Here is a 27,271-nt window from a genome sequence, read left to right as displayed (position 1 = left end):
AGGATACTCATCTGGATAATATAGGTGTGTACAAGAGAGTTACTTTCATGTTGTAGATTAATTCATTTTAAAGATGTTTATTGAACATCAACTACTGACAGTTTATTCCACTAGGTTCTAGGGACACAGTGGTGAACCAAGCAGACATGGTTCCTGCTGCTCCGGGACATTTGTTGAATAATTGGGTGGCTGCTTGAGGACTGGTATTTTATTTTATTTTTAAATTTTTAGTTGGAGTATAGTTGACATACAATATTAGTTTCAGATGTACAACATAGTGAATTGACAAATATATTACAGAGTGCTCACCATGGTAAGTATAGTCACTATCTGCCACTGCACAAAGTTATTATAATATTATCGACTATATTCTCCATGCTGCACTTTCTGTACCCATGCCTTATTTATTTTATAACCGGAAGTTTAATCCCCTTCATCTGTTTTGCCTATCCTCCCACCCACTCCCCCTCTGGCAACCACCAGTTTGTTTTCTTGTATTTATGAGTCAATTTCTTTATGTTTGTTCATTTGTTTTTTAGATCCCACATATAAGTGAAATTATATGTTATTTGTCTTTTTCTGACTTATTTCACTTAGAATAATACCCTTTAGGTCTATCCATGTCGTCACAAATGGCAAGATTTCATTATTTTTTGATGCCTAAGTAATATTCCATTCCATACACACACACACATATATCTTCTTTATCCATTCATCTTTCATTGGACACTTAGGGTTTCATATCTTACCTATTCTAAATAATGCTTCAGTAAACATAGGGATACATATATCTTCTTGAATTAGTGTTTTTGTTTTCTTCAGGTAGATACCAGAAGTGTAATTACTGGATCATATGGTTGTTCTGTTTTTAAGTTTTTGAGGAACCTCCATACTGTTTCCCATAGTGGCTACAGTGATTTACATTCCCACCAATGGTGCCTTCCCCAGCCCACCCCCACATCCTTCCCAGTATTTGTCATTTCTTATCTTCTTGATACTAGCCATTCTTTTTTTTTTTATTTTTTTTTTTAAAGATTTTATTTATTTATTTGACAGAGAGAGAGAGATCGCAAGTAGGCAGAGAGGCAGGCAGAGAGAGTGAGAGAGGGAAGCAGGCTCCCCGCCAAGCAGAGAGCCCGATGTGGGACTCGATCCCAGAACCCTGAGATCATGACCCGAGCCGAAGGCAGTGGCTTAAACCACTGAGCCACCCAGGCTTGATACTAGCCATTCTGACAGGTGGACATGATATCTCATTGTGGTTTTGATTTGCATTTCCCTGATGGTGAGCCATGTTGAGCCTCTTTTCATGTGTCTGTTGCCTATGTGTATATCTTCTTTGGAAAGATGTTTGGGTTCTCTGCCCATTTTTAAATCAGATTTTTATTTATTTTTGGTGTTTAGCAGACCAGTATTTTAGTATTAGGGTAATGCATGTAAGGTTTCGTGAATTTTGTAGATGGTGGCATATATGCATATTTCAGTCAAGCTTTATACTCCATTGGCTGGTGGGTATTTCATTGCTGTGGCCAAGAGGATTTTCCAAGAACTCTAGTATAATATAGATCTTTCTAAATTACCATGAATAGTGGAACACATGCCTCTTAAAAGTAATTTTATTTAAATACTTATGTAAACAGTCAATGGACAGACAGCCTTCTTGGGATGGTGGATTATCTGGGATGAAAGGTAAGGTGATGTCATTGGCTGAACGTGCCAGGGGAGCTTTTGGCGCACCACTTGGTGTCCCTGCTGGAATGGCTGGAATTGATACCATTGGTTTCATGGTCAACACTTGAGAGCCCATGGAGGGTACAGATTTTCCCTGTGTGTAAGCATGTAATAAATCAGGGTTTCAGTTCTAAAAGTTACCCGGTACCTTGTAACTTAATGCAATTTCAAATAGTGTCCAAAGTGAGAGAGAGTCCAATTCAGACTTCTAAAAGATAATCCCTTAAAGGTCCTGATATAGTTGTTTCCTACCCCTTCCTCTTTATTTTCTCTGTTTTTTTTTTCCCCACTCTGTCCTATTTCCCTTAGTTCTCTAGATCAGTCAGTGTGAATCAAGGATAACAGCCCTAACCACAGTCATAACCCTAAGAGCTGGTTTTTTTTTTTTTTTTTTTGATTGAGAGCTTACCATATGCCGAAGACTATGACAAACACATCACTATATTATCTTCTCCAGTTCTAACAGTAACATATAAGATAGGCACTTTCCATTTCCCTTTCTCAGGTGAAGAATCTGGGGCACAGAAACTTTGGTAAATTTGCACAAGGCCACAGAGTTAGTAAGTGGTAGAATTTCAGCCTGGATAGGTTGACAGCAGAACCTGTGTTCTTTATTTTTATGCCATTTGTGACTTAGACAGGAGAAGAGAGGTTGGGTAGGTTAGTAAGGGGAATAGTGTAGCCTCTTAGTCATCTCTTTGCTCCCCTACCCAGCACAATACCTGGTGTGTAGGAAGTGCTCAATAACTCTAGTTAATGAATACAGTTATTGCATTAAGAACCTGTATGCCCTACCCTACCCCTTGTCTTTCTATTTATTGGTCTTTAGCTTTGCCAGTACTCTGTTCACTTTTCTGCACTTCTCTTCACCCTTTGTACCCTCAGGGCTCCCCATCTCCCATGAACTATCATTACCTCCTACCAGGACTATTGCAGTAGCCAATGTCGGCCCTCCTTTAGTTGAGTCTCAAAATAGCAGCTAGAGGGAACTTTCTAAAAACTCATCTCTGAACCCTTTGTTCTCCTTCATACAGCCTCTCAATGGTTTTCTGTTCACCTTGAATCGAAATCACCTCCTTCTCCCCGGCCTACCAGATCCTGTGTGGTCTGGCTCTGGTCACTGCATTAGTCTCATGGACACCACCCTTTTCCCTCCTTCTCTGTCCTCCAGCCATAATGGATCATTCTCCTAATTCCCATCTCAGGATTCTTGCATGTATATATTGTTACCACCGCTCAGAAGACTCTTCTTCCATGTCCTCCTTCCCCCAGCTGGTGCCCCACTCAGATCTCAGTGCAGAGGTCCCTGCCCAAGAGAAGTCTTTTCTGACCCTTAGATTTTAAGCCTTTCTAGCTCTCTGTAGCATTTACTACTTGCATCTTTATCTGTTTGCATGATTATTTAATATGTGTCCCACTAGTCCATAAACTCCAAGAGTTTACCAAAGCCTGGGACATAGTAGGTGTTCCATAAATATTTATTAAACAAAAGAATGAATGAATGAACAAATGAGCAAAGACTAAAAAGTCTATATAGCTTGCCTGAGATTCCTGGCTGGAGATTTCCTATTATTAAAGGGAAGTTAAGACAAAGGTAATTTCATTACATTATGGAATTCAGTTTGATTATGGCTTGTCGAGATTGCATTGTTTTCTAATCATTTACTTTGGAGATAAACTCTTAGGCACAGAGAGGTGAAGTCACTTGTCCTGGGCACACAGCTAACTCACGTCACATATCTTTGTTCTGACCTTTGAATGATGTGTAAAGAGAAACATACGTATTTTCATAACTCTACAGGACATCTTTGGTGTGCTGAGTCTGTACGAGCTCCATCAATATTTGATAATATTGATGTTGTCATGTTGGAATTTTTAAAGTGTTGTCAGAGAACATGTGTTGTTATTTTTTTTCTTCTTGTACACTGGTGTGTCCAGAATTAATTGGGTGACAGTCTAAGAGCACACAGATATACAGCCTAAAGATGTGTCCGTCCTAGAAGACGGTGCCCACAGTTAGAAGCAGCTTGCATTTGGCTCCTAGTAGGACAGGGCAGGGACACCCCTCATATTCTTGGGGTCCAAGAGTGAGGAATGCTGTCTGGATCTCTAGCCTGCCAGCAGGAGAGCATGGCCAATTACCAGCTGCAGTTCCGAAAATGTCAGAGATCGCCCAGACTGAAAAGGGACACAAGCGATCTCACAGCCCTCCTAGATTCTGGGACTGTATTAAGTGTTAAAAATTCACCGGGATGTGAAATTACCTCCCTTTCAAGTTCTCTACTAAGGCACAGCCACTGCAAGCCTCCACCAGCACCTGTGCTGGGGAGGGCTAAATGAGCATCCTGAGGTGCTCGCCTGACTGCTGGGGTGAATTGCGGGCCTCCTGGGTCCCTGCATCGCCCCCCGTGTGGGGGTGAGGCAGCAGTTTTGTCCTGCAGGTACAGTAGGTACTGGATTAAACAGGTCTGCTGTTGCAGACAGAGACCAGGCACCGTTCTAGCACGAGCTGTGTTTGGATTGGAGTTTCCAGGGCCTTATCAGGAGCCACCCCTAGTGACACAGCCGGTGCCAGAACTAACTTTGACTTTCACTCTTCGCCAAGGGCTTGCAGAACACCTTAAAGGAAAAAAGATGGAGGCGCTTAGAGTTCAGATGTTCATGCCTTGCTCCTTTGAAAGCTTATATCTGTAAGTGAAGTTTTATTCTGGAAATAATCCCGGGACCACTTAACAGGAGCGATTTTTTTTTTTTTTTTAAGGGGGAGGATAGAGAACGGAAAGGTTTTATTGGGAGTTAAAAATACTGGAACTGTTACTTTGTGACTGTGGCTTTAATCAGCTTCAGCTGTAGCCTCTAGTATGTGGCTATGACAAGGATAACAACTAATTTGTCGGGGGTGGGTGGCGGATCAAAATGCTGGCCTCTTAGCTTTGTCTTCTTGTTTAAAATTGAATGTTGATCTTAAATTAATAATGCCAAAAAAATGACCGCTTGAAAAATCTGAGAACAGAGCTTGATTTATGATTATGGGGTAGATTACAGCTCAGCTTCGTCATGAATAAAAAAGGGTTCTCTTCAGGAAAACGAGTGTGCTTAGCAATAACATTTGTCAGAATTGTCCTATTGCAAACACTTCGGGTTTTTTGCTTTCTCTCTCTTTCTCTCTCATTTTTTTACCTAACTGTGGAATAATAGCAGTTGCATTTATAAATAATCTTGTTTGCATTTCTGTATATTGATTTTTTTTTTTCTCTTTGAGAGAAAAACAAAACATCCAAACATCAGAATCATCTGCCTGGCATCTCAATGTAGAACAAGTTTGCGATGAGCAGTTTCAAAGAAATACTTAAAAAGAGAGAGACTAAGTAGATGATAGCTCCCCCCCTCCCCCTTAACATTTACTTTCAGTGTTAGGTGATAAGATTTGGAAACAATACTAAAAGCTGAGTCCCTCAGTGAATAGGCATTCAAGCAAATCAACTTATGCAAAAGCCACCTCTGGAGCTTAATAATTATTTACTGAACGTTCCTGGGTCATGAGAGAGGTTCTGATTAAGTCAGAAAAGCATTATGTTCAGCAGCTTGTGAAGGTGTGTTTAAAGACGGCAAGAATCATGGAAAAATACTAAATGTAGCAGAACTATTTTTAGAATTTGATTCTTAAAAAATCAATTCCCACAAATTCAAGTGCGGTTGAAGTTCCTAATGTTCAGTACGTACATCTTTAGAAGTTCTCAGAGTAGCTTTTTAAATGATTTCTAATTTCTTGTGCTATTTTGGATGTACTGAGTTTGTTTTCATTGATACTGTTTTCATTCCATAGGTCATTAAAACAGTTTAAATACTTACCTCTCTGAAACGATAGTGCATTTTACGAACACAGTTTATGTATTTTAATTATGTATTCAAAATGCCATTATCCTAGAGAGGTTATAAGTTTCTGCTTCGCAAACCGGATAATAGTTAAGGAGATGATGGCTGCTCTGTGTGATTCATACCCAAGAATGTATCTGTAACTTACTAATGTTTTAAATATTAATTTTATGCAAATTAGTGGATGGCATGAATGGATAAAACATGCCGTTCTGATGCAGCCTAAGGACAGTAATGATGTCACCCTTGAATTTACACCAGTTAATTCTTAATTTGAACTACTTTTGCTTAATTCATTCTGAATTTCTTTCTCTGGTTAAAGGAAATACTCACCATAGGAGCAGGCTTCCCTTCTAAATTCCCAGAAGGAAATTCTTAGCGCACGTCTTTGACAAAACTCTTCACTGAGCTGTTGCCTGTTAACTTCTTTGTTCCTGTTCTTTTAGGAAGGGCACTCCCTGTGAATTAATTGTTTCCTTTTACTTTCCTCTAGGAAAGCAGAGGAACACCATAGCAGAAGGCAACATTCTAAGAGTTTTGGCTTCCTAGAAAATAACTTGTCAGTTTTCACTAATGTTGAGATGTTAAGAAGATGCTCAGAGGATACTAAATCAAGAATTAGAACATAGTGTAGTATAATGTCTACTTCTTGTCCATGGTGTGCCAGACACCATTCTAAGTATCTTACCTGTACTAAAGCATTTAATTTTTATACTTGCTCTGTGACAAAGGTGCTTTTTTCCTACTTCCATTTTGCAGATGAGAAAATCGAGGTTTGGTCAGGTAAAAAAATCCTACCCAAGTCATATACCTGAGAAATGATAGAGCCAGCTTTTCAACCTTCGGTGTTCTGACTCCAGGACTTATGCTTGTCTCTGTTATTATGCTCTGTGGATTTCATTTAAGATCCTGAATGAATTGATATTTCTTCCTCTGCCTTTTTATTGAGTGGGCCTCTCCAATGCACACATTTCTGAATTACTCCAACGGTTACTCATTTGAGCTTTTGGAGGGCATAGTTCGTCCACTGCCACAGTATTTGTCTATCAAATATATTTCCTTATATCCAGTTCACTATTGATTATAATTATAAGGCATCTATTTGGGGAAAAGATCTACTAAATATATACATTGATTATGAAATCCATTCTGAATTGAGAAATCTTAAAATGTAGAGGGAAAGTTTGTCTTAGCGTTTAGGAAATACAGTAGGTCTCTAGAGCCCAGAGCTCTTTGGAAAAATGTTTTCTCTGTCACTGAATGATTCAAGCAAAATGGTTTGATGAAAGGTCTTCCAACACTAAAATTCTAATATCTGATTTTAATAGACGTGGAGTATTTATTAGAATAGAGATACCGCGTTTATTCATTGAACAGATATTTATTTGAGCCTACTGTGTGCCAAGTAATCCTCTGGGTGCTGGGGAAGGTATATGTGAATGAAATATAAAAAAATCCTGTCCTCATGGAGACCAGGTCATGAAGGACTATGCACATTTCAGCTCCATTCTTAAGTCTGGGCCTCATCCTTATAGTCCAGAGTGGCTGCTGGACTCTAGTCATTACAGTCAAAGTCGAGGAGATATGATGGTAGAACTTAGGCATGAAGCTAATCTAGCTCCTGAAAATCTGGGAAATGTCATGAGTAGCAGTGTACTAGCTAAAATGAAGAGAAAATAGGAAAATGAATATCGGATTGTATGAGTTGCAGATTTTAGGCTGAAATTTTATCTTTTTCAGAATGACTGATATTTTTCTAAAAAGTCACAAAAACCAACTGTGGTATCCCAGGACACATCAAACTGGCTTAATAAAAATGGAGATTGACTGGTCTTTGCAAGTCAGTGTCCAGTGTTCAGGGTTTTCAGGGCTTCAAGGATCATTTCATTCAGATGCTCAATGTCATCCTTCTTGTTCTCTGTCCTCTGCTTCTTCTTTCAGTTTACATTACTGTTTCACCTAGTTTGGGTTTCCTTTCAGTTGGCCCAGGAAATTGCAGACGTAACATCCCACTATCTTTCCAAATCTTTGTATAAGGAGAGTTCTTTTACCCTAGTAGCTGTAGTCAAAGGCGTAGGGCTGCCTCTTACTTGACCATCTTGGAGCACAAGCCCATTCGGTGGATATGCTGATTGGCTAATCTTGGGTTGTGTTTCTGTGTCTGGTCTGGGGTTAGTAGCACATCATAACCTCATGAGCTGAAAGTGAGGAGCCTGGTCCTTCAAGGTGAAATCAAGGTGCTTTACCAAAGAAGTGGGGCAGGATGCTAGGCTGCTCCTGAGGCCATCATGTGTACTTTTGTTTTGATTCCCACACCATTTTGCAACCTTTGCATCTTGGCGGTAGCTATGTCCAAACATGCATCAAGAGAGTTCTTCATTTTGAAACATTGTCGGTACATTATCATGTCATGCCATATAAATTACTTACACCCTATAGGGGATGAGTTTTTCAGAGCATTTTAAAACATGGCAGCTATGTGTGAATGGGCTTCCATAGTTGGACAGAGTAAGCAAGAATTCTAGAATGTGGTCTAGTGGAAGGAAGCTTGATGTGAAAGACAGAAAGCTCGAGTGTGGGGCACCTTAACTTTATTGGCTTTAAAACCTTTTGATGGCCTGGCTCTCAGAGGCAATTCCTGAAGGGAACTGAGTGTTAAGATTATGCCAGCCTGTAGTGGCATCTGTGGAAAACGGAGAACATTTGTGGTCATAAAATGAGGAAATAGCATGCTTGTATCATTCGACTTCATCTTTTAGTTAGAGTGTATAGAACTGAGAAACTCTGGGAGTGGGGAAAATAATCAACTTAAAAAAAAAAGTCTGATGATGAAAATTGCCTGACAGAACAGTGGTCATATGTTACAGAAGTCTCTTGAACATTTTTGGTCATCCTTCCTAGTTAAATTTTTCAAGCAAACTCTCACAACATACTTTTATTTTATTTATAAATTATAAACCTGTTTATAATGTTTATATATTATACACATTACTTTATGTTACATTATATTATAATTATATTACATTATACAATATGTACAAAAGTAGAAAATAAAAATGATGGCTAAAATATATGTAAAGAAATGTTCTAATCTTTTCTTCCTGAGCCCCAGAATACCATTTTTTGAACCCTCTTTTGAAGAATATTGATATACTGGGAGTCTTCTTAGGGTTCTCTTTCATTTGACCTAATTAATTACTGAGATTATCCTTCCTGATACTGGAGGTCCAGCCTCAAGAATATTAATCCTGGGGCGCCTGGGTGGCTCAGTTGGTTAAGCGGCTGCCTTCGGCTCGGGTCATGATCCCAGCGTCCTGGGATCGAGTCCCACATTGGGCTCCTTGCTCAGTGGGGAGCCTGCTTCTCCCTCTGCCTCTGCCTCTGCCTGCCACTCTGTCTGCCTGTGCTCGCTCTCTCTCTCTCTCTCTCTCTGACAAATAAATAAATAAAATCTTTAAAAAAAAAAGAGAGAATATTAATCCTGAATAGATGCAGAGAGTCTCCAGTTTTTACCAACGAATTAGGGCTTAGGTTTGGAAAAGTCAAGATTTCAGATTTTAACTTACATGGGATTAGTGGTGATTCTTTTAGGATGTTCTCTTCCTTTCGTACAATGAAAGGTACAGAGCTTCAAAGCACAGGAGTGCTATCCACTTAGGACACCATCATCTCCCTCCTGTCTAGCAGAACCTGACCTTTGGGAAGCATCCAAGTATTTGGTGAAGGAAAGGAGAGGAGAAAGACAAGCTGTACTTTGCAGTCCTTTTTCTTTTCTCCGTGCCAGAACCCTGTAGTATGTATTATCTGAGCTGGTAATGTTACCAGAAACATTTTGGCAGGTTTTCATTTTTTTTTTCCTTGACCACTAAAACCCAGAGTTGGTGATGACAGAAGTCCAGAAGATCCCCGTATTTGAAGCCGAACTATGAAATCTAGTACTCTGACATGTACAAGTAACAAAATCTTTTCTTACTGGCACTTGGTTCTATCATGAGTGGTGCAGAGGTCATCCTTATATTCACAGAGAGATTACTTGAGAAGGAATGGGAAGGTTAAGATAATGGAAAGGCTGATCATTCTGAAGTATTGAATACCTCGACTGTCATTTAAAAAGATAAATCCACTGACCAACTCCTTCTTCAGTGATTTCTGCACTTGGAGGCACTCACACAGGATTCTTAATCATTTCTTTTTGCTGACAGAACCAACTGATTTGGGGGGCACTTTCTGTAAATTCAGCCTTTTGGTTCCTTTTTCTTAGGATAACGTAGTTGTGCTGTAACCATAAAGATCCACTGGCACTTTTTGGATGGATGTTTTTATTTGTTTGGTTTTATAGCCCATTTGGCAGGAGTGAGTAGTCCCCATTTCCTTCCATTCCTCATGTTGGAATCCGTGTAATAAAGACTTCAGAACTCTTGGCAGGCTTGCTGGAGGTGGGGGATGGCATGAATTTCCTCAGATGTGGAAGAAAGTGTTCTCATCTGAGAATACGAGTTGTGAGCTTCAGTGCCTCCTAAACTCCTTAGGTATTAATTTACTCTTAGTTTCTGAGCATGGTCAGGCATCAGAATCAGCGGCAGAATTTTTATAGACATTGATTCCTGAGCCTCCCCTTTACCTGAAATCAAAATTTCTAGAGATGGAGACTGGAACGGCATTCTCAGCTAATTTTTTGGCAACCACTCTTACATTTGGAAACTCTGGTGCCTTAACCTGACTTTGACCTGGCATTCTCACTTGTGTGCCTTCTTGTGTCTCCACTGTGTATTTGAACCTCAGCCATTGTGCCTTCCTGAGCATCGTTACATTATACTCCAAACGTACAGGCAAATGCTAGGCTTTGAGCTCTGTTAACTTAATGATCATACTGAAGATTAATTTTCCCTGGAGAAAAACGCTAGGATTTTTACTTTATATCTCAGGGGAGAATTGCAGGATAAATAATCTCCCTCCACCCCTGCAAAACTTTGTCCTGTTCTCTGAATTAAACAGGGATTCCCTAAATCTTAAGAGAGAAATGTTGTCATCTGAACTTGAATATAGGCTTATACAAAATTGCTTTTTAAAAAAGATTTTATTTTTATTTATTTATTTGAGAGAGAGAGAGAGAGCATGAGAGGGGGAAGGTCAGAGGGAGAAGCAGACTCCCCACTGAGCAGGGAGCCCAAGGCGGGTCTCCATCCTGGGACTCCAGGATCATGACCTGAGCCGAAGGCAGTTGTTCAACCAACTGAGCTACCCAGGTGTCCCACAGAATTGTTTCTTTGCATCAAAAAAGAAGTTGCAAGTTCATGGTTTGCTATTTCTTCTACTATTAATTTTTGAACTCTGTTCCAGTTTAATGGACTCTGTTCCAGTCATGCTAATTTTGTTTACATCTGTCATAGATTTTAATCCTCATCACAATGCTGATAGGCAGGTATATTAAACAGTCTTCATAAATAAGGAAAACTGAAGCTCAAAGGGATTGACTGAGTTGGCCATGGTCACAGCTTAATAAGTGGCAGAGCTGGACTCTGCCTGAGGAATTGAAGAGAGGAAACACAGGAAGAAGTATGTCATCTCCTTCAGCCCAGAGACTACATTGCAACTGACATCCAGTTTCCTACCTTGGTTAATAACCATGTTATGGAGACCAAGCTGAACCATAAGGTCTATTAAAGGGATATTGGCATCACTGTCAAAGATGAAGCGTGGCTGGGTCAGTGTCATTTGGATCTCACGGAATTTCTTTTTTTTTTTTCTTTTAATATTTTATTTATTTATTTGACAGAGAGAGGGAGAGAGATCATAAGTAGGCAGAGAGGTAGGCAGAGAGAGAGAGAGGGAAGCAGGCTCCCTGCTGGGCAGAGAGCCCGATGCAGGACTCCATCCCAGGACCCTGAGATCTTGACCTGAGCTGAAGGCAGAGACTTAACCCACTGAGCCACCCAGGCACCCTCTCACGGAATTTCTGGTATATTTAAGAGGTTAATGAAAGCCATGGAATTGACTGTGTGAATTGAGGAATTTATAAGACATTTTGGACCACATATCCACATACCAACACCATCCCAGAGAAAGGGGAAGCTTTGAAGGTTAAATACAAATTCAGCCACACAAGTGGGAACTCAGGTCACGTGTGTGGCTGCCTGGTGTTCATCCAACGGGTGCTGTCTTGTGGACTTTAACGTTGGTGACATTGGCACACTCAGCCATAGCCGTGCACTAGGGAGGTGGGGCTTGGAGAGGGTCAGAGCGGTGGAATGGCTCATGGATGATCAGGCTGCTCAGCAGTGACTGAGCTAGGACTTGGGTCCAGTAGATGGCCTTCCTCCTTGAATCCCGCTGAGAAATTCGCAGCTCTCGGGAAGTTGTGTGTCAGGCTTCACTGCTTCAGGGAAATGCTAGTAACGGCATTTGCCTCTCCTTCCCTTGGCTGTGAAGGGGTGATTTCTTACAGTGAGAGATACACCTTCCCAGGTGGAACTATTTAAGAGTCAGACAATCTGGGTAACTGACTTAATTTTAGGGCATCTCAGAAAAACGTTTGTGACTGTGGCTTTAAACAGTGTGAGGTTAGAAACCAGGTATCCCCAGCACCTGGCACAGAGGGAACACTCCCTGAGTAGTTGTTGAATAAATGACCTTTACATAATCTGATTAAAAGGAATCAGACTCACAGAATTAGGATTACCTAACGCAGATTGAGCTCCATGCGCCCCAGATGAGTGCAGTTAGCTTTTAAAATTAAATTCATCTGGACGACTCTCCTTGCTTATCTTTAATGACGAAAGCATCAGGTCCCCATTTTAAACATAAGCTTTTGTAGCCACATGTGATGTTCTCACATAAGCCACGACTTTGAGTTTAAAACCTGATGCTCCTTTGTCTTGCTCCCACTTTGAAGGGTAGATATCTTCATTTTTGTCTATGATTGCTGATTTAATTAATTCTAAGAGACAGAGGTCTTTAAAAAAATGTCAAATAAAGCTGAGGATCTGGGAGTCATCTTTAACAATGTAGAAAGACCCTGCAGGGAGTGCGTGCAGTGAAGTGACTACAGTCTTCCTTCTGCGTTTTTTTTTTTTTTTAGAAAATTTATTAAAATAATTTCAATTAGCCAAGCTCTGCTACATTTTACTTATTGGACTTTCAATTTATTTATAGGGGTATACTGTATAAATATGCATTTTTTTTCCTGATAGGGTATCTCAGCAAATGCTTTAAATGATATTGTTGGGAACGTAAAGTCTGAAGCCTTACTGTGGTTGATAACTGGTAATTTTAATTTAAGATGTCTCAAGAATGCTTTACTGTTAATTGAAAGGATTTTTCCCCCAGTATCACAGCCAATGGCTTGTCTTGAGCAGCTAATTAGTGCGATTATTCCACAGCTGCATTTGCTACAGCACAAAGGTTTGCTCCTGTTTTTATCAAAAGGATCAGTCTCTCTGGGAATGTTTTAACCTGACAGGCTTTGAATAGTAAGGCTGGTTATTTATTTATTTATTTTTTAAGAGCTGTTCTCCGGCTCCCTTCTTCCCCCCAACCTTCCTTTCTTCGTTCAAGAAGCTGCATTTGAGCTTTGAACACACACTCAAAAATGTGAAAATACCTTTGCTTTTTATGCTCTTCTAAATAGAGCCTTACCTGGTGAATAGATTATTTTGAGTAACGTCTAGGTGTTCCTACTGTGTGGATGAGTACATGATATTAAAATAAGCGGGGTACTCACGTTGTTTAGTCTGTGCGCGTCTATAGGAAACTGTAAAGGACAGAGGATTTAAGTCTTCTGGAATGCTGAAGATCTCCAGGAGAACCAATGCACTGATACTCTCAGCATTTTCTCTTCCTACTGTCAAAATACAGTCTGTGATGGACCCTGTCTCTTTTCCTCCAGGCAAAGGGTGACTTTGATTACCAAGTCATTCCTTCATGTTCGTAAATTAGTTCATGTTCCACATGTTTTTAAATTAGAGACATATATTCTGCCATTGAGAAAAATATTTTGGATTTTTGTAATTTGGGGGGGAGTAGAAAGAGAAAGAAAGAAAGAGCAGAAAAGAAAAAAAAAACAGAAAAGAAAAATAAAGAAAGAAAAGAAAGAAATTAACTTCTAGTTCTACTTTCCATCTGACAGCTAAGATCACCCTGATACAGTCCCTACTAGGCATGTGTATTTGTGTACATACACACACACACTTAACTTATTTTAAATTAAAACATAAATACTCTTTCGATTGCTACCTTTTATTTTATCCTTATTATACACTTTTCTTACTTTGCTCTGTAGTTGTGCAGTTTTTTTAAAGTAGTATGATATCAAATTCATGTATTACAACTTACTTTTTTAAAACCAGTTTTATGCTTAAATCTCATAAATGGCTTTATTTTTCCCCCAGTTTTATTGAGGTGTAATTGACAAAAGCTATATATATTTAAGGTATATAATGTGATGACTTGATATATGTATATACATTGTGAAATGATTACAGTCAAGCTAATTAACACATCCATCATGTAGTTACTATTTCTTTTCTTTTTCTTTTTTCTTTTTTTGCTATGAGTAAGGTCCACTCTTATAGCAAATTTCAAGTGTGCAATAAGTATTGTTACTGTAGTTGCCTTGATGAACATTGGATCCCTAGAACCTGACCTTATAACTAAAAGTTTATGCCTTTTGACCAGGCTCTCCCCTAATAATTTATGTAGTCATTCTCATATTAGGGGGAAGATTTAGGAGGTTCAGAATATTTTTTTTAAAGATTTTATGTGTTTATTTGACAGAGAGAGATCACAAGTAGGCAGAGAGGCAGGCAGAGAGAGAGGAGGAAGCAGGCTCCCTGCCGGGCAGAGAGCCCAATGTGGGGCTCAATCCGAGGACCCTGGGATCATGACCTGAGTCAAAGGCAGAGGCTTTAACCCACTGAGCTACCCAGGTGCCCCAAGGTTCAGAATATTTTGCAATGTGTAAATAGCTTTGCAATGTCAAGTTTTCCACATTTTGAATTATGTTCTTAGGAAAACTGTCCATCAGTGAAATTTCTGAGTCAGATTGTCTGAACAATAGTAAAGCTTTTTGATAAAGTTGTTTTTCTTGTGCTTTTCTTAATATGCCTTAACGGATTGTGCCAGCAATGGCTCAGACTAGCATTATTGGTACACTTGTTCTGGTAGTGAACATTTTTTTTTAATTGGGTCATACCGTAAATACTTTTTTTTTGCAGCTGACTTTTCTAAGTTTATTATATTGTGTAGATTTAATTACAACCATAAACATATTATTTCTTCAGCATTTTGAATGGCTGCATAGTATTACCTTATTTGATCCTATCATAATTCCCCGAATTGATTTCCTGTGGTGAGTAGTAAGTTAACTTCTGGTATAATTTTTATCATGTAGTTTTCTGGAACCGTGTGAGAGAGAAACAGAAACATCTCATCTGTTAGCATGTTTAGTTACCTGCAGAATTTGAAGGTTCTTGTCTTTAAGGAGTTCATAAGGACGGCCAATGGCTTAAAGGCTTTATTTTGTCTTTTGTTGGAAGGTAAAGACCATACTGGGGTTTATATTCAAGGAAGGAAGCTAAAGCCTTACATATTTCCCTTGATGAGCGACTTCCTTGAGAGTGAATATTTTCTCAAATGTTACTGTTTTTCCGTTTCTAGGTACCAAGGTTTTGCACTGTTTGCCCTAAGCAGAGATTTTTTTCTTTAAAGAAAACCAAATTGCTGGAAATAAATAATCAATGAAAATTTCTAGCTAGTAATAATAGCAAGGACAAACCTTTATTGAAGTAGTACCACATGGCCTTCATTGTACTAGGCAATTTATGTGCATTATTTTACTGAATCGTCTCCAAATCCTGAAGAGGTAGGACCATAAAATACAAGGAACGTAACCGAAGTTTTTAAAACCCCCCCTCTCTCTGATAAATGAGTAAATGTGTGAAAAAACTATTATTATCTCTCTTTTCCGGATAAGGTAACTAAGGCAGAGGGAGGTTGAATAAACTTGTTGATGCTGTAAAGCTGGCAAGATAAGCAGTCGCAACCCATATTTAGGAAAATTAGGAGGTCTTTTCTTACTAACTTAGGACTAGTGTTTAAGCTTTTTCTGTAATTTTGGATAGAGTGAGCACCAAAACCATCAGAAGTAGGCCGCATGGGGATCTCGCAGACACGTGTAGTGGAGAGCTTGCCAAGATGAATCAGGAGAAAAGACCGTACAAAGAACACCAGACGGAGAATTGCGTTGTCAAACCAGCCTGTCCTCTGCCCCCTCCCCGAAGCCTGAAGTTGAGCCCAGGGTTAACCTTCCTGGTCCAAATGCTTCTTTCATTACTGATTTTTACTTCCCATATCCTCACAGAATCTCCCCATGACAAAGTTCACCTTTTCTTGAAATTATTCCACGTTAGTAAACATCTTCGACATCTTCAAGGAATTTAGATAATGTGTAGGAGTAGTTATTTGGTTAGAGTCAGTTACGAAAAAGCAAATCAAGCAATTTATTTTTAAATGTGGAAATCTGGGTGCCATTAAGACGCAGTGCTTCTTGGCGCTTCATATGGCGGCGCTATATTTGGTGGTGATGAGTAGTATGTGGTATAAAATGTTAAAAAAAAAATTAAGCCGCATGATAAAAATGCCTAGATGCAATCAAGCTGCCTTATTTTAATTCAACTCCTAATGACTTAAATCCTGTCACCTCTTGATTTTCAATTATGTGGAGTACCATTCTGCAACTTGATTATATTCACACAGGATCATTTCATAGTTTGGTGCAATTTAGGATCCCCCCTAAAATGCCGACGAAAGGTCTCATTAGGAAACTAAATGTTGTGCTTTTTTTTTTTTTTTTTGGTTTTCCCACAGCAGTTCCGAGGAGCATCCTGGGGCCTCCAAGCCTCCGATAAGCTCCTCCAGTATGACATCACGCATCTTGCTACGCCAGCAACTCATGCGTGAGCAAATGCAGGAGCAGGAGCGCAGGGAGCAGCAGCAGAAGCTGCAGGCGGCCCAGTTCATGCAACAGAGAGTGCCTGTGAGTCAGACCCCAGCCATAAACGTCAGCGTGCCCACCACCCTTCCCTCTGCCACCCAGGTGCCGATGGAAGTCCTCAAGGTACGTGAGTGTCACTCTTGTCGGTTGGGCCAAGGCCTCTTCCAGACCAACATTGTCCATTTCCTAGGTGTTTTATTTATCTGAATGTGTTTTTGGTCAGATTAACCCATCTGAATCCTGTTTGTCTTGTCAATGCCAACTCTACTGATGCTACCTGGCTTTGCATGTTCAAGGAAGGGCGCAGAATAAATGCGAACGGAGTAGTAGCCCTCACTAAGCGGGGGGAGAGAGTCGATGTTCCATGAGAAACAGCAGGTAGGAATAGGCATCGGTTGTAATGATACCTTTCCATTTTTTCTTTGGGATAATTTCAAAATGTACATGTTACCTGAAATGAATCTCATCTAATAATGTATTTTTTTTTTCCCCCTCCAAACATTCCATGGAGAGCCTTTTAATTTTCTTCTTTATTTAGTAAGTAAGCTTGGCTGTAGAATCTGACTGGTTTAGAAAGTCTCTTCTGGGATAAAACTGTAGGAGAGCTTTCTTCACTTTAATAACCAGAATGCATAATCCTTTAACTGAAGTGGTCTGTTTGGGGGCTCTTTGATTTCTTGCTAGAGTAGAAACTGCAGGAGCTTGTTAACATCATTCTATCAGGGACATATAGCTTCCTAATTACTGGGGAAAACTGTAACAAGTCTAAGAATAGAATTCCATCTCACACATGTCCTCCACCTCACGTTGGACACACTCCTTGTTTAAAGATAAACATTCCAACTCTTAAATATGACGGAGGCAAGGAAAGCTAAAAGGAAAGTAAGGGAACTTCCTTACTTAAAAGAACATTTTTTAAACCCATTCACCTAATTGATTCATTCGAAAGAGTCCCAAGTGTTAACGTTCATTAAACAATGTGAACTTTACACTCTGGTGATTCATTGTTGGTCTTCGCATTCATTCTTGTGCTCAGATAAAAAACATCTCCCACTATTTAAAGTTTACAATTAAAGTAAATAGAGGGATGATGTGTTATAACTGGAAGTAATATATCATTCTTACCAGGAAGTGGCAAAGATTCTTGAAAAACAAATTTAAAGTCAATTGTTTTTTATTTTCATAGACCCTATTAAGATGTAGTGATGAAATAATGAAGCTCTTTCATGAAGAAAACAAGCAGAAATTTGGTGAGGGCAAAAGAGATCCAAAGAGTTTAGCATAAAATATTACTCTGATGTGGTTGAAGTTCTAGATATTGCCGCAATTAATGGTTATTTTGTTCCCCTCCCCACTGCCCCCATAAAGACAAATTTTCTTTCGGGACTAGACTATACATTAAATCTTTCCGTTCTGCTTGGGTGAAAATTGACAAAAACTAAGTTTTTATAATTTAAGATTTACGTTGTCTGGTGTTCACAGGAATCACAATTGTTTTATCTATTTAAAGTTAGATGAATTTAAAGTTATATGAATTAAATTATAATAAAATGTGGAGAAATATGTCTGTTTTATTCACCATAATAGTCTACTTTTTAAATCTGAAGGATACATAGTAGAAGAGATGACATGGATTTGTGCTAGTAGTGATTTGTGTCCAATTCAAAGGTAATGTTTCATATTGTATTAAAGTATATTACTTGCAAACAGTATTTCTATTCAGGCAATTACATGTGATGGTGCGGAAATCACCCATATGCAAATACGTTGAAATACCGTTTTTGTATCATCTTAAATATGGACATCATTCCTAAATGTTTTTATTACTTAAAGTGTTATTTTGAAAATGCTTAGAATGAAAACCTGTACTACGTGGTTTGAATAATACACCCATTTTTCCTTATATGTTGCTGTTTCCTGGTAACGGTGACTGGAGCTACAACCTTCAAGTTAGGTATCACAGAAAAATGCCAAAGTTGAAGCAGAAATAAATTTATTACAAGTAGAAGTCCCAATCTAACTAAAAATGAGCAATTGGTAAATCTGTGTTTCAAGTTGGATATAGTTTCTTTGACTTGTGCATTTTTATATTTCAGTGTATAAAGTAGTGATATCCTATTTTAAAAAGGTATATAGTTGGCATAGCACTGCGGATGGGTTTGATAGTCATTTAGACAAATTGTAGTGCCCTTTGATAAAAGACCAAGTAAAATATGTAATTGCCTATAAAATGACATTCTAAGAAATTCAAATAATATTTTTGAGGAGAGTAGTATGTAAGGGATGGCCCCAGATACTTGAGGATTTGTTACTTAAAAATAGTTTACATATTTTCAAAACTTGCATATATGAAAATATTATTATGAAAGATTTTCTATAGAAAGGTAAGTGAGAGAAATGTTTTTTTTTCTTTTCCCGCGTATGGTTTTTAAATCATAAGCATAGTTTTGTAAAGTTAAATGGTTAACTTAACTAAAAACAGTTAATTTTTTCAGTCTTGGACTCTTTCTACAAATATACATTTTTAAGGAATGAGTAATCACAAGTCTAGTAATTGAGTGCATTATGATACAGATTATGTTGAACAAATATTTTTTCATAGTGTAGCCTCAGTAAATTCTTCATTAAACTTTTAAGATTTAAATTGTCAAAACAGAACATACCTGCTTCTCAGTGGAGGTCGATGTGTATACTCAGCCGTGGTTACAAGTGCTAGAGAATCCTGGTTAAATCTCCCCATCTCCTACTGGTTTTCGAGAACTTGATGGAAGATCACCCACGCAAACTCATTACCAACATTTTGCTATCAGTGGGTTGAATGATTTTTGAAAAGCTAACTTCATGTTTTCAGATTAATTCCTTTTTTTGGCAGAGTTAGGCTTAAAAAAATGGAGCTTTATAAAGCATGTTTAAAAATTGTTGACAGCTTCCTGTAAACTTAGGTCCAGTCTTTGGAATTCAGATTAGAGGCTGGAAATATGCATTACGACTTATTCCTCACATTTTCACCGTTTAGTCTGTAAATTCACAAAGCTTTGTAGGATTAGCTTCTTGTTTCTATATTTATTTAATTACTTTGCAGCTGTGTTCTTATTGACTCTCATGGTGAGTAATATGGACTGATCAGTCTTACTGCTGTATATTTAAATATTAGCTATGTCATCTGGATTTCTTAAAAACAACCTGACTCAATTGGGTATTATAATGAAGGATGCTCTTTATCATAAATTAACCAACACTTAGCGTTCATAATGCATTGTTCATCACAGCGAACACACCTCGTATTTCAAATTATGAATTGACAAAAAAATCATTAAGAACCGTTAATGGAAGCAGTTTCTTCCACAGGTGGGTTTTGTTGACATGGGAGTCATGCATATCTTAGTTGTGAGGTTTGATCTGACTTCTTTCAAACAAAAGCAGAGGAACCAGGGGTGGACTCTGCAGACGCCTGTCAGGTCTCATAGTTAAAGAGGCATCATAGTACCATGCACTGTGTTACCATCTGCACACACCAGGCATGTGTTTTCACTGTCCCATCTGTAACACGGACTGATTGGAGGAGTGCCTGGTTGCCCTGACCTTGGATTGGCAAGTTCATCAGAATTTTTCCCTTCATTCCCTCCCACAAGAAGGACTCTGACAGCTTATAACTTGAAAACATTATGGTTTGAAGACATTTCTCTGTTCAGAATTTTGTAGGGAATCACCAAGGTTTTCCCTTCCTTCCTCCATCCCCTTCTTCTCTTCACCTTGGAATTTAAAAATTTAAAGGTTTAGGATATTTTAAGTCATTTGCAAGCCTATATTTTTAAAAATTTTTCCCCCTTTTTTAAATCTCGAATAATCCAAGAAGTTGAGCAGATTGCTGCAAAATTTGAAATGGTGCTTGTTGTCCGGTGAAACGTACAAGCGGTTTACCAGGGGCTGCTACATTGTAAACTCAATTTACTTTGGCATTTATTTGGTTGTGTAATAATGTGGCATCCTGTTTAGATAGTTACTCTGGTAGGTCAGGATGGAAGTCCTGCTTCCTTGTCACCTTGCTCTACACCCGATATTCCATGAGATTTCACTAGTCAGGGAAAGGTGTGTGACTTATCTGCTGGCCTTTTGTCCATAACTTATGAAGAAGACCTGGTGTAGCATTTTTAAGGTGTTGCTTCTCCTTTAGGTGAATACAGAAACATGAAAAAGGATATGTGGAGTTCCTGGGGGTTGGTGGGTTACAGATTAGCAAAAGGGACTATTTCCATACTCCACTATGCATGTAAATTTTGTTCCTGATTTATTGAGCCAGGAATACAGAACCTTATGAGCGTCATGGTGGCTACAGGAAGCAGGAACAGGTGCAGGGGGTCTCAGATAGGCTCACATTGTTCCTCTTAGTTACGAAATCTGTTGCTACAGGTGCTGTCCCCAAAAGAAAGGACATCTGAGAATTCCGTTACCATAGTCTGGGCCATAACATATTTATTCTTGTTCATCTGTGGTCCATCATATATTTTTGTCACTGGATGCTGTGACATAGACATTCTGTGAGCCTGATTTCAGAACTGTTTATAAACTTTGGGGTCCTTTCATTTTTGGATCAGACTGGGTGTCTAGAAGGCCACATCCTTCTTTGGGGGGCCAAACAGATTCCAGGTTCAAACAACTTCTCATCCTCCCAGAGACCTCGTTTCCCTATAGAGTCTGTGAGTCTTCTGGTTGTATCATTTTGATATGCTCATCGTGACACATAAGGCAAATTTTTTTCTCTTCAAAACTCATTTTTATTGATTTTTAAAAATCATAGACCATGTTTGTTAACATGGAACCAATTTTAACAGCGGGGAAGAAAAATCCAGCTGGAAACTCTCCCTTCTTTCCTCCCTCTCATCGCTTTCGTCCCTCAAGCTCCCTGGAAGGAGCTGCTCTTAGCAGTTTAGGGTACAGCCGCCTTGACCGCTGCTGTTCTCCCACCCCACAGTTGCCTTCCGTGGGAGCGAGGTCTGAAGAAATATATTAGGCAGTTTTGATCCCTAGTCATAAACCCTGCCTTCCTCTTTGTTCACATTTATAAACAGAACAAAAGAAACAGAGTTTCTTCTTCTGGGATTCTCTCTACTTTGAGACTCTTGCTTCAAACTTCTTCCTAAAGCAGGGTGGGGACTTCTTCCTCTGTGGTGGAAAGCAGTTAGATGGTTCCGGGGACACAGGTGTGTGCTAGCTTCCATGGGCACTGACTGACAGACCGTTTGCCTCCCATGCTGCCTTACAAACCCCTGTGGGTTGGAATTTAGTCATCTCGGGACTGGCGCAGGGAGCGGCTCCATTGGCTTCTCTTAGATTGGTAAAATCAAACTTAACACGGTAAGTGGTGTAAGAATATCTGTAAATGTACATTGATTGATTTTATCTACTGTTTTCTGTCTGCACTGCTTTCCATGACTAGGAACCAGTGATAATATGCTGACTGAAGAGAGTCATCTCTGCTTAGCTTTTTAGGCTTCGTCCACTTAAATGGGTGGGCGGGCCCATGGGGAGCCACTACCTAAAACAAAATATTTAGTCTTGACACAGATGAGTGTATGAATTAATTCCACTTTTCCAAAAACATTGAAACATCAGCTCTAATCACCTGTTCACCTGGTAATATTAGCACAGAATGTAATTAGTTTCTCTTCCTGTGACCACAAGGCCCTTTTTATGTGACTGAGGAATACAGTAGAATCTGGGTGATTCGATTTCCTTAGGTTGTAGATGGGCCAGATGCACTCAGTGGACGCCTGGACCGTGCAGGTTTGAGAGGGACACCTTCTCTTTAGGCACAAGGATCTTTGTTTGTCATCTTGAGCTACCGAAGTCCTCTTGTAGGTTTGTGTGCACAGGTGCCTGCTCAGCTCCTTCTCTTTCTGCTGTTATAAGAAGCCATGCTGACAGGCGTGTGTCTGTTCATTGACAGTTCTCCTCATTTAGGACTAGTGGAGGCTAGGGTAGCGTCTTATGGAGAACAGTGATGTAGGGGGCCTAGGAGTGAGGCCTGAAAATTGAAGTAGGGTTTTAAAATTTGGCTCTGTAGAGTGTGTGCCCCCAACAAGAATGATATTGCCCCCAGTTGGGCAAGGGGCCAATTTTGGTTTTTGGAGGGCAAAAAGTCATAGATGTTACAGTGGTTTGGGCTTCTAAGGAGCCTTCGTATACCAAGTTTAGGTGCCTGTTAAAATTTCATGGGTGTGGGATTTAGGAGAGGCAATTTGGGGGAAAAAAATGCCTAAAAAGTCTCCTTGTTGTGGGGGTGGTGGTGGTGATGATGAAAAAAAGTCTTGAGAAATATGCCCGTAGAGTGCTCAGCACTTTCCTCAATTCCTCTCTTTGTTTAGAGAACACTTAGCAAGGCCCTCGTCGATGGACTCCTACATTCCAGCCAGTCTATGTCTCCCTAGGAGGGCGGTTAGGGTATCGGTCATGGTTGGCGTGTCCAGCTCCGGGCAGTTAGCATTTGCATCCCCATGTCACAGATGGGGTAACTGAGGCAAAGGGTAAGCAGCTCATCCAAAGTCAAGGAAGCAGGTGGTACAGTCAGGAAATGAACCTGCTCAGTTAAGACTCCGTGGCTCAGGTTGTTTAACCATTGCTAGTAGTACCTCTCTTAGAGTAAATGGCCTGGGAAGCCTCAGGAGGAAGAAGTAGTAGTGTTACTCTCTAGAGTGACATAGTAGCCTAGGGCCTGCAGCAGATGTTTATTGCACAGCTTCAGGCCACAGCTTAAAATTTTAATAAGAATTACTGGTGGAGGGGTGCCCGGCCAGTAGGGATACCAGCCAGTACAGTGTCAATAGAGCATGCGTCTCTTGATCTCTTGGGTTTGTGAGTTCGAGCCTCACACTGGGGGTAGAGTTTACTTAATAAAAGAAAGAAAGAAAGAAAGAAAGAAAGAAAGAAAGAAAGAAAGAAAGAAAGAAAGAAAGAAAGAAAGAATTACTGGTGTAAATACAGTACTGGCTAAAGCAACTTGGAGGAGGAAAGACAGTGACTGTACGGACATCGATTATTGGCTGGTAGGCTAAATATGTCCTATTCTATATCTGATTTATTCCTCTAGCAACCCTAGGGGCTAGATGGGATAAGCCCCATCTTCCAGATGAGGAAACTGAGGCACTGTTGTCACACAGGCTCCACACCCTACCCTGTTACTTATAACCATATCCCCTGTGGTTTTCTACAAAGTTCAAGGACATGCAAGGACATACTGTAAACATTTCTAAGGAATCATCAGTAACAGAGTGTGTTAGAGCAAAGTGGGAGGTTAGAGAGAAACTATAGAGGAATTTTATAGGTTTAATGGAAAGATACATGATCTGAAGCATTTAGAATTATTATGGGGCCATCTATATTGAATAATTAGAGTGGATCCCTGAGTCTCCATGATTTGCCAGATAAAAGATCTGAATATGTTCTTATTTCATAAAAGACCGCCTGGCCACAGTGACCACAGTGGTAATTTTTGGTTTAGTTATAGTATCATTATTGATTAATGTAGCACTACAGTGAAAGTTTCTGTGACAACATCCAATAATTGTAACTCAGGATCGCTTATGTTCTAAGGATCCTGTTGGCTCAGGCTGTCCCAATTCATGTCCTTTATAGCTATGTACATTTTAATAACGTATTTGTTTTGCAGCAAATTGCTTTTGAAACACTGATTTCGATGACTCATACACATCTTTTAATAGGAATCTTTTTCTAATGAACAAGATGGGATCAGGAGGGAGACAAACCATAAGAAACTCTTAATCTCACAAAACAAACTGAGGGTTGCCGGGGGGAGGTGGGTAGGGAGAGGGTGGTTGGGTTATGGACATTGGGGAAGGTATGTGCTATGATGAGTTCTGTGAAGTGTGTAAACCTGGTGATTCACAGACCTGTACCCCTGGGGCTAATAATACATTATATGTTAATAAAAAATAAAAATAAAAAAATAGGAATCTTTTCCTACAATTACAGTTGCATTATTGTTTTCCTTACCCTGCCCCCCTGCAGTATTAATATTAATAATGCACTAATAATAGCTTTTGCTGTATTTTAGCACTTAAAACTGGAGCTTCAATTCTGATTGTTTTTCTGTTGGCTTTCAAGTGGATTTTAAGTGAATAGGGACAGCTGTAATAAATCTTACATCACTCTACAGAAAGGTCACAAGTCCTCTTCACGAATGTTACCTACTCATTCCCAACAATGAGGGAAAGGGCTTAGATTTGAAAGACCACCTTCTATAAATACCCCCTTGAACAACAGAGATTGTGGACATGTGTAAGCACAATCTAATTTTACCATTGCCCTACTAAAATAAGTGGGTGGGACCTGTGTTTAAAATTATGTAAATCAGCACTGTGGCTTTATGCAAGGGTATAACTGCAATCAGGGCTAGAATATTAGCTCTTGTCCTGAATATGTCTCTTTTTATTGAGTTCTTTTGATATCACCTTGAACTTTAAGGACACTGTAGTTCCTGACAATACACTAGTCATTCAGGCCTTGTTTATGAAGTTGGATGTTTTGCATATTAATTTATAACTTTGCACAAATGAGATGACTCAAAACTATAAAACTATTTAAAGCAGATGAAATTGGTGACTGCCAGAGATTTATTTTGTGAAAAAGAATCGTTTTAACCATTCTTTTAAAAACTAATGTTTTAGTAAAGGGTCTGGATGAATCTGTACCAAATGTACAGATGTACAGATGTACAAATGTACAAGCGTACACCTCTGGAACGGGTTTTGGGATTGGAGGTGGTAGTGGTGAGAGGCTTTATTTTTTTTATTAGAAGAGTGTGCGCATACATTCTTAATGTAAAGTGAGTGTTTCCGGTGCATTTTATTCGGGATCCTTGACAAAGTCCTCTTCGCCCACAGCTTTCTGAGCAGTACAGTTGGTCTGTCAGGTGAGTTGGCTGGACTTCAACGCATCATGTAACTCTCATGGCCTTTCCCGCAGGACAGATCGCAAGGTGTACGGGTCCTGGAAATTAAACATGAAGAAAAGGATTTGAATCACCAGGTTGTGAATAATTTTCAAAAGTAGTTAAGAGGCCCAACATGAAAAGCGAAATTCAGATTTCTGCTACCTTATCACCAGGCATAGCTTTGTCGTAATCTCCCCTGTTGGCCCTGAGTTTTGTATAATTAAAATTTAGGAGCTCGAAATTTTGTTGAGACTTAATTAGAAGCGACAAACCAGAGACATTCCTGCTGGTTAGGAAGGGCTTAAGAAATTCTTATTGGCTAAATTACAAATATGTAACATTTTTTCTGAGCACTGCATGGTAGTTCAGACTGCCTAAAGGTGACAAGATTAGCTCTGTTTTTCTAGTGAAGTAGTAAAAATTAGATTAATAAGTACCAGGCAAAGAACCTTTTCTTTTTTTTGAAAGAAATCTTACCTTGAGTACTTCTGGCTGTGGAGATCGGTGCCTTAATTAGCCACATGTTCTTTTTACCTCCTGGGAAATAAGTATGGGATAAAACTGGGGATCAAGACGTAGACGCACATTGACTTAGCACACGCCGCTAAGTAATTCATCAAGGAATGTTGGTAATTAGTCCTGCCTCTTTCAACTCTTGGCTTATTTCATAAAACCAGTTGATTTAAAATAATGCCTGCTGATTTATTACCAACACGTTTCAAGCCTGAGAGTTGGCTCTTAAACAAAAGCGATATTGTGCAGTGATGGAAATGCACCCTCTTGTTTTTGTGTTTTTACAAATTCTGAAGGGCCATTTATAGGCCCCTGTTAACTTTGTTGTGTTTGCTTTTGCCCCATTCAGCATTTTACTGGGTTTTCTTTTGTCTCTTGGTGCAGAGAAAGGGGGAGCAAATTAGGAAAAAAAAAAAAAATTCCAGGCTCTTGGAGGTCTTGGATGTGAGGTGCTTGTCAAAGTGTATTGGCTCAGTGTGGTTTGATGGAATTTAATTGGAATCCCTCGTCTGGTAAGACAGGCTGTAGTAATGGCCTTTGCTCCTCCCGCATTGTTAAGTGTTTGGTGATATTTATGACAGGCAGGTTAATCTGAAAAGATGGCATTTATGAGAAGTACAGCACCTTGTGACTTCAGCCCTGTAGTCTTGGGATCCATACAATGGAGTAAATTATTATTTGGAAGCTAAGTTTCCATTCGTGCCGACTGCTCTGCTCCTTCATGCTTTGGGATGCAGTCATAATCAGCTTCCCTGCTGAAAACCTGGGATTAGCTTGGCTCCAACACTTAACTGGGTGACTGGGCAAGTTTACTATTCTCTCTGGGCCTCAGTGACCTCATCTGTGAAATAGAGATCTTAGTACCTCCTCTGGAGAAGTTTTTGTGAGAATTAAATGAGATTGTACATTGAAATTGGTGCTGCCCACTAGAGACAGAATGTGAGCCACGTATGGCAATTTAAGTTTCCTTGTAGTCACATTAAACACAGTGAAAAGAAATAGAGAAAAGCAATTTAATAATGTATTTTATTTTACCCAGTATATCCCAAGTGTTATCATTTCAGGGTATCATCAACATAAAAATTGTTAACAAGATCTTTTCATAGTTCATGCTAGGTTCATACTAGGTTTTTTCATACCAAGTCTTCAATATCAAGTGCGTATTTTCCCTCTGTCAGTACATTTCAGTTTGAGGCTAAACTTTCATCAGA

The 27,271-nt window shown here is 39.3% G+C and overlaps 1 protein-coding gene across 16 annotated transcripts in view; it reads left to right on the top strand.

The window, feature by feature from the left end:
• The window catches only part of MITF (melanocyte inducing transcription factor), a gene marked incomplete at its 5' end in the record, with an annotated part of 220,641 nt that overhangs the window by 114,837 nt on the left and 78,533 nt on the right, over nt 1–27,271 (top strand). For 8 of the 16 annotated variants that reach the window (XM_080822814.1, XM_080822803.1, XM_080822800.1 and 5 more), the window contains one exon: nt 16,471–16,720. In XM_080822814.1, coding sequence (XP_080678940.1) covers nt 16,471–16,720 — 250 coding nt within the window. Of the gene's footprint in view, nt 1–4,336; nt 4,422–16,470; nt 16,721–27,271 lie in introns of those variants that run through there. The other 8 variants (XM_080822812.1, XM_080822809.1, XM_080822804.1 and 5 more) reach the window with 3 other exon arrangements.

The sequence above is a fragment of the Martes martes genome (genome assembly GCF_963455335.1).
Source record: "Martes martes genome assembly, chromosome: 1".
Taxonomy (NCBI): domain Eukaryota; kingdom Metazoa; phylum Chordata; class Mammalia; order Carnivora; family Mustelidae; genus Martes; species Martes martes.
This window is presented reverse-complemented; position numbering and strand designations above follow the sequence as displayed.